The sequence below is a fragment of the Neolamprologus multifasciatus genome, chromosome 19 (assembly GCF_963576455.1).
Source record: "Neolamprologus multifasciatus chromosome 19, fNeoMul1.2, whole genome shotgun sequence".
NCBI classification, from domain to species: Eukaryota; Metazoa; Chordata; class Actinopteri; order Cichliformes; family Cichlidae; genus Neolamprologus; species Neolamprologus multifasciatus.
In genome coordinates, this window is record NC_140457.1 from 2,338,194 (window position 1) to 2,350,675 (window position 12,482).

The window sequence follows — 12,482 nt, forward strand, 5'->3', positions numbered from 1 at the left end:
GCGTCTCAGAAGGACATGCTTTCAACATGCATCAGTGTTCTCTTGTCAGGAATCGTATCCTGACACAAGCAGGACGGGGAGATGGAGTAAAAAAAGACGAGGGCGACTCGTCTGCTGGATGAAATTTAAGACACTGAGACCCTTCTGCAGGTGCAGGCTGGTAGTGTATGCGCATTGCTGACGTACTTGAAAAACAAGTCGCATATGGAGAATGACTCAAATCATTTTTAGCCTCTTGCCACACGACTACCCAGTTGGCCGTGACTCAGGAATCCTCCTCTTATCTGCTTTGTTTTTTCCTCTGTGCCACTGCACCATTAAACATCTGCTCATCCATGTGAGACCGCCTGCACGCATAGACACCATATAGGGGTGTGTTGCAAAGAAGAGCCATTTTCCAGCCCCCCCTCCCTGACCAGGGCTTCTGCTTCATGTCACTGGTTAATAAAGGGGATTAGTGAAAGTAGTGTGAGCAGAGGCTCTGATGAAAGCTTATGGCAAGAGAAAAAGATGCCCCCTACCCACCCGCCCACCCAAAATAAAACAACTTGACTGATTGACACGCACATACCCCCAGACAATGCTTGAATTCGGTTTCCATGGCAGTGTGGAGGTGGATGACAGGAGAGAAAAGCACATGCAAAAAGCCGGCGTGTCGGAGTGTTTACTGCATACGAGAAGACGCACAAGCGCGTGTAAACGTGTGGGCGTGATCGTCTGGGACGGATCGAGATGGGTAGCTGCTACTTACAGGCAGACTGTTTTTGTTTGGATGGAAATATGAGATGGTCCACTCGGCTGCTGAAGTATTGGATCACGCTCTTTTCAATTTCTCTCCATCTCTCTCATATTTCCACCTGCAGAGAGAGACGCAGGCATCTGTTTGCCTGCATTTTCTCTCTTAAATCCAGCCCAGCAGCCCACATCTACTCCTCCTGACAGTCCTCTTTGAACACTTACAGCAGGGTAATGTTTCTACAGCTTTTCAGGCACAGGCATTGTGTGGCTATGTCTCAGTCTTCTACCAGGCATTCCTCTGTATTTGTACACAGGCTCCACACAGCATGCTTTAGAGGCAAAATATCAACGTCATTCTAGTAGCTAACAAAAATATGCCCGTTTATTTCATTAGTCGATTCCATGTTGCATTCTAGTGGACAAGCATACGATAAACTACAATGGCTTGCTATGTGAGGGTTTCCACCTACTGCTCTTGGGCTTTATATTGCCTGTTTTGTCAAATGAGAGGAAGGACTGAACGATTGTAAATAGCAGCTAAATAATTTGTTTTTTTTCCTTCAATTTAAACCTTTGGCGAGGAAAAAAATCCACTCAAGGCTTCCTTATTTGCTTAATTCATTCCACAGGGAACTCTGTGTGATTTACTGATGAAGGATGTCTGCGTTTGGTTGGCAGCTTCCATCAGTTCTGCAGCACCTTATCCTGGTATCCTGGCTCCTTGCACATTCACGCTGCTCAGGGAATACCTCCACTGCTTGTGCTTGCAAAACAGAAAAAAGAAGATGGAGCAGAAGGAAAAATGTGATTTCAAAGTTGTTGCTCTCCTCTCTTTTTTTTTTTTTTTCTCCTCCAACTCCATCCTTGAGTAGATCCTAGTGCGTAGAATAAGCCGTGATGTTTCCCCTCGGGCTCGTCTCCCTTTGGCGTGCACAGCACTGCGTTATTACACGTAGTCCTGCAGGCTGTAGCCCGTCTTATTGTCTAATGGGGAGAGAGAGCAGTACTGGTGCTGGAGCTCCTGCTGCTGCTGGAGCAGCTGTTGTTGCTGCTGCTGGAGAAGCAATTTGTCAGGGGGGGGCAGCAGGACCAGATCCTGGGGTCCGTGTCTCTTTCCCGAGCAGGACATACAGAAAATGGACCCCCCCACAAAGAGGAAACCTGCGGAAACAAAGGCAACGTACACGGCACCTCCAGGCTCAAACTTATTGCTCTCGGGAACGCTGGAATCCAGGAAGTTGGTGATGACCTCGTTGGTAAACCAAGACGCAGGCACCAGACACAGAAAGCCTGCAGCGACGAAGCAGCCGCCGCTGGCGATGGCGGCGTGTCGCTTGGAGCGCCGTCCACCTCCCCAGCGCGTGCATTTTAGTCCCAGGGAGGCGAGGCAAAGGCCCATGGCGGCCAGTACGCAGCACAGCACCATAGTGGTGCGAGCAGTCTGCAAGTATGCGGGTAGTGAAAGCACTGAATACTTTAGTGTGCAACTAAACATGCCTGTGCTGTACCATGTGCAGTCCATCCACAGTCCCTGCATCTGGGAGATGGCTGTGATGATGTTGGAGCCCACATCTGCGCTCACCTTCCAGTTAGGCAGCAGAGTGGCCACCATGGCGCCCATGATGCCCAGCAGAGCGAGGACGAATCCAAATATCTGCATGCCCGTGGATGCCATGCTGCTTTTCAAGTCGACGCCGCTGCCGCCTCAGCCGTTGTCCTCTCCGGGCAGCATTCACCCCGCTCCGGCACCGCTGCTCGTGGACCCCCGCCGCCTCCCTCCCCTCCTTTGGTGGTGCACCAGCTGCCAGTCAGAATCCCCCAGTTCCCCGGCTCCTCAGCTGCAGCTCCACTGGGCTGGAGGAGAGAGACGGAAATGAGAAATTCACATCTCATTCACCTCACACAAGCGCAGACTTTTTTTTTGGCTGGAAACAAAGGACAGCATCAAGCACTGGCGCTAAGAGCTGCTCAGGCTCACTGTAGGTAAGCAAAACACCGCCGGTCGTTGTGCATGTGTGCTCTACTCCTCTGCTTTTACAGAGCCACTGTCTGTGAGGAGGATGAGTTTGTGTTTGAGGTATTTGCCATGCTCAGTAGTCACAGTATGTGGACTCTGAGCTGCAGTGCCTTCACTCCACTCACACAGTCGACTGTATTTTCTACCACTTTGATTTCAGCGCTGTTTACCGAACAAACTGAGACTAGCCTTTAAAGACTTGCACAGCCTCATCTAAAGCTGGAACACCGGTTATTATTTACTCAGTCGCAGAAATAAACTTTGAAAATAAAGCTTTTTTTCCCTATATTACTATTTTTTTATTCACATTTTTTAGTCGGACCTCCTGACATAACGGTTTTTCTCATTCAATGAACGGCTCGTTCCAGCTTGTAATGAACAGTAAACGCGGGCCACTTGTTTCCGTTTTGTTTCCCGGTCTGAAAGAAAGCAGCGCTGTGAGAATGATCTCTTACCCCGGCTGGTGCAGAGCTGGCGCGTCACGGTGTTCGCAGTGATTCCGGTAAACACGGCAGGCTTCTGAGGGGGCGAGGAGCACGATTCATCCCGGACCGCGGAGCCGTTCGCGCCATCCATTTCCTTAGCAACAGAGCGGAGAGACCACACAGGCTCGGCCGGAGCCCGGAGGAATAACCGGAGCTCGCTCGCTCTCGCTCTCTCTCTCGCGCGCGCTCTCTCTCTTTGTGAGTCGCTCCTCGCCGGTTTGTGTGTCTGCGCGTGCGTGGGCTCGCGCGCTGGAGCAGAGCGGTCTCTGCCTCCCAACTTCAAAGAGGGCTCAAACCTCACAGCTCCGCACCGCTACTGTACTACCAACACCTCCGAGCAGCCAGAACAAGACCGGAACTACTTTAATTACTGATTTCGCGTCATTTTCACTATTTTCTACATTATTTATCATTAATTTCACTAAACAATTACGTGACTAGTCATATATATTTAAGTTATATATTTACATATTTACATTTATATACAAAAAAAATGACTTTTGTCCCCTAGAGAGAGCTTCAGTGAAATAAAACTGCCCAAACATCAAGAGGTTTTATCTGGTTATTTATTTATCCATTATTTTTGTGAATTTGTTTTTGTGTTAATATTTTAGAACTGATTACAGTAGTGCATGTTGTTACAGAGTGCTGTTTGTTTTTTATTTTTTATTTTACAAAAGAGTCAGATTGGCATATAAAGAGTTTATGAAACAATAACAGGGAGAAAAATCCTTGTGCTGTGCAGTATAAACTGCCTGAGGCTTTAAAAGCGCCTTGTTTGACAGAAACCTGTACATTTCCCGTTGTTAATGGCTGTATAATAAGCAGATTTTTGTGTCGTGCAGGATTAATTTAACCAAAAAAAGACCAGTTACAAAAAAAATGTGTGGCTCGTGGCTAAAGCATTTATTAAAAGATACCAGAAATCCCCCCATGATGGGGAAAAATGCTTCTAACTAACAAAATAAAATGATATTCATCCCATTGTTGCACTGAGCTTCCTAGTTAATCATAATTCAGTGCTGCTGTTGTTAAAATGTATGACTAAGTAATGGCTCAGAGGGCTAGATAAGATTTCCAATCATAGCCTGACGGTACCATGGGGAAGGGTACTCTAATTAAGGCAGAAGAAATAGCTGCTATGATTGTGGCCAGATGAGCTGGTCAGGCTTTGGTATTGTGAGGCTTTGTTTTTCTAGGTCCAGAGGAGCATGTGTATCCCGCCATGCCAAAACTGACCCTCCCCAGAGCATCATCTTCATCAGCATCAGTCAGCAGGATGCTAAAATTCACAGCTGCTCCCCTGTCTTTCCTCCCTTCCCTGTAGAGGACATAGAACAACAGGGGGAGTGGCTAGGACGGCCTTGATTCATGAATGACAAAGAGGACAAAAGAGCGAGAGAGGAAGAAAATCAGGCAGGGTTTAATAGAGCCGATATCCTGATATCCTTGTAAATGCAGATGTGCGTTGCTCTTATTTTGCTGCAAAGGCACAAAAGCGTCCGGCTGTGGGAAATAGTTTTGCCAGTCTCCCAACTGCAGTACAGGCCAGGTATTGGAGACGGTGATGCGTGGTCGTTACGTGGAGATGGTTTGGTAGCAATTGATTTGTTTAGCTATTGATCCAGTTGTTTATTTCTACCCAGCCTCCACTGTTTTTCCTCTCAGAGACCCTTGTCTTAAAATGAGATGTGGGGATGGTGCACACATTAGCTCCAGTGTGATGCCGGTGTCGACCTTCGGCGCTACATTCTCAGAATTCCTTGTGGGACGCACCTGCAGCGAGATGAGAGATTTCCCAGTTTTCTACAGGCACACTGCAGTATGGCGTGTGTGACCTGTCTCCTGGTAACTGATGAGATCTTAAGTGCTGATGCTGCTGTTGTTCGAGATAAATAAATAAATGCATTATAGAGGGAATGGTTGTAGGGGGAGAAGAGCAAAATGCAGTCAACAAATACCCGGTGGGTGCAGATGTGACGCTGTGATGTGTGAAGATTTTGTGGGCTATTATAAGCGTGGTCCCTTTTTATTTTATCACCTTACAGCAGAGCTCTCCAGCGTTTCTGCAGCGTAGCTGCGAGGCGCTGCCGGCCCGGCCGTGCGAGGGGCTTTTATCGTTCACTTTACGTTTTCCCCCCTTTTATGTCCGCTCTTGCGTAATTGGTTTTCAGGCTCATCGCCTTGCAACAGCGATTTGTTCACAGTTCCGATGCAAGGTGTCTTGTGATAGCTGTGATGTTGCTGTCACTGCAATCGTGTTGCAGAGCAGGGCCCAAGTCTAGTTTCACCGTACATAATATGTGCAAACCCGTGTCAGACAAAACACTTCTGACATTTTGTAAAATTACCAGCATATTAAAGACTCTCTTCGGGCTACGCCGTGAAGCAACTGGCCGAGCCTGTACTGACGTATGTGAGGCTTTTAGTGTCCCGTCAGAACTTCTTTTTCCCATGCTACCATCATTTACTGCCACAGTAAATTTCACATTTTTGGGCAAAGTTCAAGCTTTTCTATGACGAAAGTTTCCCTCCAAGGAGCTGATCTTGTCAGAGGCTACGCTGGAGTGTCTCGAATGTCCTGTGTGCATGCCAAGGGCCAATTTCATGGGAAGTATGCTGGGCTGCCTGCACAGGAAGCTCTAAGCCCTTCCTTCTTAAACCCCTCAAGCAATATCAGCCTGGTATATTCAGTGGCATTGACTGCTGCCTTCTCCTCTCCGAGAGGCTGTCTGCCTCCTCTGATGTAATGGAGGTTGTCTTCCCAAGGTATTGTCATGATTAATGCAGCTCTTCCCTCTTCGGTTGCAGGATCTCCGCGAGCTTTTGTCTCGTGTATTCCCTGGCTGTATATAGCTCTCTTCCATCCCCCTGCTCTTTCTCCAAACCTGCCATTATGTAAGTGTCGGAGGTTCAGGTAGTGTAGTGGCTAGAGCCCGGGGGCCCCTGCCATCTCATCTTGGTTACGCTTAGAGGAACATGACAAATTACTGCTCACACGCAATTGGGTAAAGTCACCAAGAAAGACACATCGGAGATGGAAATGGGGGGAAAAGGAGAGCAAGAGAAGGAAGCTGTAAAGTAATAGTGCTGCTTTTGGAAGGTCAAACACATGAAATATAGTAAAGTGCAAATCTTTCCATGCAGATGTCTGATTATTGGGTCAGAAAAGGTCTGAAGTTGAGGACGAAAGCAGACGTGACTGTTCACCGAATCGCCGTACGCTTCATAAAAGGCGCCATTGTTGGTTAATCGGATTATTTGGGTCGCCATATTTGGAATAAGAAGCAAGTTCAGAGTTGGTGTAAATGTTTAAAGTCTTTATTTTCCAAATGTAATCAAGTTATCTGAATTAAGTGAGTCAGAGCGAGAGGAATGTTCATGAGCTGGACTGTAGATCCTTACATAACAGCTCAAATTGTGCTAATGAGTCGCTTGTTTATTTTTCTTCTCCTAAATAAAATGACTCCCATAGTCTGGCCAGCCTGTGTGCTCTGCACAGGTGATCCCCGCTGCTACCTTTGTGCAGCACAGGGTAGGGATAATGGGCTCAGAGGGGGTCGGTAAGTCTGGGATCTGCGAGGCCTTGCGGGAGCTTCACAGAGAGCATCGAAGGCATGTTCACAGCGCCTCGGCACAGACCAGGTGACGGCGCGTGATTTAAGATGGAGTTTCCTTGCATGTTGGGGTTATCGAGGGGAGGGATTAATGGCAGGGAGTGGGATATATTACAGCGGTGCTACCTAGTGAAGTCATGTAGCAAGGCCGCACATAAATCTAACGGGCAAAGTGACTTGGACAGGCTGATGGCTGAAATGCTGCCGCCTGTATAGTCCCAGTATCGACTTTTCCCTCGCTCCTCTCTTAAATCATGAAGTGCGGAATATAAATGGCCTAATTATTCCAGCAGAGAGTGAAATTAAAGACATTCCTTTTATTGCTTCTTCCTAGCAGATGGTGGTCTGATCTAGCGTCACCAAAGCAGCCATACAAGTGTTTTTCCAAATTACAGATACAAAGTCCTGACTGGATTTCTGTCGACACGGCAGGTGGAGACGGCGCCTTTCATGATGCAGACAAATACCGCAGCCCCGCCGCTGGGTGCCCGGGACGGCTCGTGGCCTTTGATTGTAAAATATTCTCTGTGTAAACTCATTTTGGAGAAGATTTAAGATTAATCCTTTGTCCCTGCTCCTTATGCTTCATCCAGTTTGAAGCATTCCCGTACTGTTACAGCGCACAGCCTTCAGGGCTGGTGAGACAAAGAGTCTCCACTGCTGCTGTCCCATTAAAAGCCTCTTTGGCAGCAACCAGGCATCTCCGGACTACACAGGGATCTATAGATCTGATATGAGATAGAGCTGTGGTTTACAAGCGCTCCTGAACGCTACATCTGTTCTTAAAGAAAAAAACAACTCTAAACGGCTTAATTAAAACCCTTTGGTACCCTCGGACCACTTTAGCTTTCTTCCCCTAATTATCGACACCAGCCGCGACTCCCGGACAGCACGAATCAGCTGAGGAGAGTGAATCACACAATCCAGAGATACAAGCCGCATGGGTGCACGAGGAGCTCCGCGGGGCACGTCGTCACCACAGGAAGACTTTGAACGGAGTTGAATTAGATGTCATTTTATTTTACCCCCGTTAAGCGTGAGAAGGGGGCGCTTATCCTTAGGGGATGTGTGGTTCACATGTTTGTATTGGCTTGAATCTTTAAATTAACATTGCCAGTCATGCACCAGCACGCTTTGCTCCCATCTGTGCGGTTCCTCCCAGCGTATACCTGAATAAAAAGTCATGTGAAATTACAGATAAAAGCACTTAAGGACGACGAAATGTGTTATTATTAAAAATAGCACTCTGGATGTGTGTCTGTGTAGCTCCCCTTTTCGATGTGCTCGACCAGTCCCACTCAGCGCTCCCTCCTGAGGGAAGTAAGGCTATTACCGACTATGGAAAGACTGACAGGCAGCTGTTGTGCTCTGCTGCTCGTGGTCTGCCTGAGCTTTAGGTCCCCACGCAGTGCAGCATCACCCCGATTGTGCAGCATCTCCTTTAACGATAACTTACAGAACTGGCAGCATCATGTGAAACGTGCTTGAACAACGATGTCCTTCTTTGCGCTGCTAAAGCAAAGATCTGGAGATTCAGAAATAGTCTTTTTAATGTATTTTGGTTCTTTTGATCTCATCATGACATCGAGGAGATAAAGAGAGTAGGAGGATGCTTTACAGGAGAACAAGTGAAGTGCTGGAATAGAAGGTGTACGTATAGGTGCTTGAAAGTAAAAGATCTGAGCGTCTGCTGGCTCTGACACGATTACTTCATCAGCGTGTCATGTTAGCTTAGAGCTGACACAGGAAGGATCAGGAGGAGGCTGCCAGGGTGGAACTGGAGCCGAGAGTCCCACCACCAGTCCTTAACTGGGGTTCGCTTCAGGTTCCCGAACGAGGGGTACCTAAAGGGGGTTTGTGGTAGCTCTGGATCACCTCCAGTATAGCTGGTCCTGCTTTCTCCTGTGTGTGCTGGGAAGTTCCAGATTTATGGATTTTATAGATATTATTTATTATGTTGGCGGTTTTCAGATATTTCGCTACAAGTAACAAAAACCTGAAATGGCTGAATGATTAAATGAATAGTCAGATGTATTACGGTGTAACACGTGGCCTTATTCGTTCATTAGGGACTATGGGCTGCTGTTGATTTAACCTGATTGGCTTCTAAGGTTTTAAACTGTTGCTGTAGTTTTCCCTGAAACGCTCGTGGGACCGTTTGTCCAAATGTGACCTTCAAAAACAGAAACATTTCCAAAATATCTCCACCTGCCTGGTGGAGGGGTTAATTAACCCTGGAGTACTTTTCTGGGACCTTCTTAAGTGAGCTGAAAGCAGGTATATGAGATTAAGTTCCCGCTGAATCATCCATGGCTGCCTGCCGCATGCACGCTGCATCTGTATATGGTCAGTGGAAATGTTAGAGGCAGATAGTGGGATAAAAAGCTCTACGGTGAGTCAGGCTTGCAGGTATTAAGGAGCTCGGTGGTGATGCAACAACAGAGACTCGGTTTCTATGGTCCATTGCACAGGTGTTACTGTGGCAACTGGAACTAGCTCGCCAACCAGCCGTGCTGCGTCATCTTATTTTCTGCCTTCACTCCTTCTTTTATCCCGGAGTGTTGAGCCCTTTTCCTCTTTCACTCTCTTTGTCCAGCTTTGTATCTCGAGCCATTTGTCAGGAAAGCTTGTTTTTTACATTCCCCGTCTCATCACACCTGACTGCTCTTTTTCTGCCACTTTCTTTCTCCACATTCCCATGAGCACACTCTCTGCAGTCTAGTTTTAAGGTCTGTGCTAACCCCCCGCTGTCTGGATTTCCTCTCGCTGTAGGTTGACGTGGGAGTAGTTCACTTCACCCCCTTGGTTCAGCCCCAGATCCAGCAGCCCTTTCCGCTGGTGGAGAAAGTCGTCAGAAACGTTTTCCAATTCCGTAGGAAGCACTGCCATAAAGGAGTCGAGTAAGTACACGTTAACCTAATGAAGCGTGTAGGGCCTCGATCCACTCTTTCCCTCGTTTTACTTTTTAATCCATGCGTCATTCACATCAGTTATTCTCTCTCTACATTTTTCATGTCTGACGGCAGCGTCTTCATCTCATCGTTAATCAGAGTGGCTTTATATTTTTTTCATATTCACCATTCAGACAGCTTTGGAGTGTTTCTCTAACCAAATCTGAACATTCGAGTAACTTCAGAGCAGCTAGTAACAAAGCCAGACACCCACATGCGTGTGCCCGTTGCCCCCGTGCCTGTTAGGGAAGTGTATGTAGGCCCGGATAACAAAAGAGCGCTGGCTGTTTGAAAGAGAGCAGCAATTATGAGTCACTGAGGTGGCATAGGAAAACGAGGGAGCATATTTTATGTAACTGCCGTGGGTCGGTGGCAGCGGCACCAAACCGGGGAGGCGGCACCAATACTCGAGGACCTAAAAAGCATCTGCAGATTGTGTGGAGCTGGCTGTCGCTCGCTAACCTGCAGCGAACGAGTCCACAGGAACATCTGAGAGACGGCAAAATAAATAAAAATTAGCAATTGAAATCCCAGCCGCTCTGTTTCTGATTTAGAAAGTTTGTGCGAGTTTAATGGCAGCCGTGGACTGTGCAGCGTGGCTGTGAAGTAAATTAACAATTCATGAGGACTTTGTGTGATTTCAATTAACTTCACCGATCTGAAATAATTGCTGAGGGATAATTTCTTTCTGTTTGAACTTTCTGACAACATTAAACTTGCATGATCGTTAAGATATCAAAGCGGACTAAGCGCAGGAATCTGTACTCTCGTGTCGTCGCTTTTTCCCCACAGGAAGTTGTTCCCTGAGGCGCGTCGTGTTGAGCTGACACAGGAGATGATGCAGCAGGCAGACGTGGACCCCATCCTGCGCCCCACAGAACTCACCATACCCCAGTTCAGGGCGCTAGCGGATGCCTACGCTCGTCTCTGCGCTCACGAGCCCGCTCTTCTCACCTACGAGTTCAGAGAGGAGCTCAGGCTGAAGCACGTCGCCAGAAAAAGCAACGCGGCATCATCGCCTACACTTACGCACGCACCGAGCGGCGTGGCAGAGTCCTCTGCAACCCCGCTGAAAAAATAAAAAGCATGGACACCAAGAGAAGGGGACTAATAGCTTCTGTTAGCACAGGGAGACAACAGTCTGCTCTTAGCTGTGACATTTCCACCTGGCATAATCATGCATTTTTAAAGCGTTTCCCCTGCACGCACACGCAATTTGGTATACAGGAAATGCTGGGACTCACACACAGGATCCACACAGGCTTTGGTTCAGCCCCTTAACCATTTCCTGGGATCCAACAGCTACCAGCAAGTCATGTGTTTTAGGGAGGATGAAGAAAGGCGGCTAGTTTGTTCCCCACAGACGCTTTTTAAGAGAAAGCTTCTCTTTATGTCCCACTTCTTACTTCTTATCCATCTCACATAACACCTCATCCTGTGGGACTGAAAGAAACATCAGAGTGTTTTCAGGGTGATTTAGACAAGGAGGACATGGCAGCTCCATATTCAGGCCACTTTTATTCCTTCCAGTGTGTATTGCTCAGTCTCTGGGGGGGACGGCGCTTTGAGGGACAAACAGAGTGCTGTGAATTTGTCAGCTCGAGAAAGACTCGTCATGCAAAAGGAAGATGGCTGCAATTAAAATATTTTTTGTTCAAAACTAATTGTGTTGCGTTCTGTGGGCTAATGTTTGGGTAAGATGTGTTTGTGGTATAACTGGAAAATGTGGAAAAATAATAAAATCTTACAAGTGACTTGTTTGTTTAATCAGAAGTATGCATAAATAGCAGCGTGTGCAGTGTTTCTCAGTGAAAGCATTGTAGTTTTAAATATTCCTCTTTGAGCAGACTGTCACCAGCAGAACATGGCAGCGCTGCTTCCTGCCAGTATGGCAGATGGCGTGCTAGGGCTGAGTTGCCAGAGTTAGAATTCACTCAGTTCTGATGATCGGTGGGTGATAACCGACAGCCACGATCAACAATCCGCATGACGTGCAGGAGTGATGTGATGTGATGCGCGCCGTTCAGTCTGCTCAGTCACCCCAAAATAAACTGCTCTTATGATAAGCTTTTATTTTGGTAGATGACAGCGTGTGGAGGAGGACTGAAGGGTGAGGAATTGCATCACGCAGAGGAGGAAGATAATTAGCCACTAACGAGATGCAAGGCTGTGGTCGTAGAGGCATTTGTTTGGTTTGTCTGATACCTTTGAGCATTAGTGTACGCGTCATAGTAAATTATACTCTGAATAATGTACAGAAGCGGCCAATCGGGCACCGTGTCCACCACAGCTGTGTGAAGACCGACATCCCGCAGCTACAGGTGAGTGAAAACTTGATGAGCTGGTCAGGAGAGTCACCTGTTATATTTATGGATCAAAAATTTCATTTCATTTGGTCTTTAATTAGTACGCAGCGTCAGCATGGCTGCAGGAAACTTGGTACTGCAACATCATACTACAGTAAAAGTATGTCTGTGAAGATTCTCAGTCATCCAGGTCATCGTAGTCAAAGGAGCTTGCAAAGAAAAGCTCTGGCTGATTGGGACCCACACCCAGTTCCACACCTTGGCTCAGGCGATTAGAGGATCATCAGGGGGTCCTTTTGTCCCTCTGTGGGGGGACACTCCCACTAGGTCTAAATCTGGGACTCTCCACCATTTGACCTTAGAACTGA

At 47.4% G+C, this 12,482-nt stretch overlaps 2 protein-coding genes across 2 annotated transcripts in view; one reads left to right on the forward strand and one right to left on the reverse strand.

Annotated features, from left to right (window-relative positions):
* tfb1m (transcription factor B1, mitochondrial) overlaps positions 1-12,482 on the forward strand; it is a 35,331-nt gene that overhangs the window by 13,633 nt on the left and 9,216 nt on the right. Inside the window, exons 7-8 of the mRNA XM_085144211.1 lie at positions 9,630-9,757; positions 10,601-12,129. Coding sequence (XP_085000337.1) covers positions 9,630-9,757; positions 10,601-10,889 — 417 coding nt within the window. The 3' untranslated portion in view covers positions 10,890-12,129. The remainder of the gene's footprint in view (positions 1-9,629; positions 9,758-10,600; positions 12,130-12,482) is intronic.
* LOC146495675 (claudin-20) lies at positions 1,595-3,378 on the reverse strand. The gene is made up of 2 exons (XM_085144212.1): positions 3,211-3,378; positions 1,595-2,592 (listed from the first exon to the last, which is right to left on the reverse strand). Exon 2 carries the CDS (start codon positions 2,411-2,413, stop codon positions 1,685-1,687), a length of 729 nt encoding a protein of 242 aa, XP_085000338.1. The 5' UTR covers positions 2,414-2,592; positions 3,211-3,378; the 3' UTR covers positions 1,595-1,684.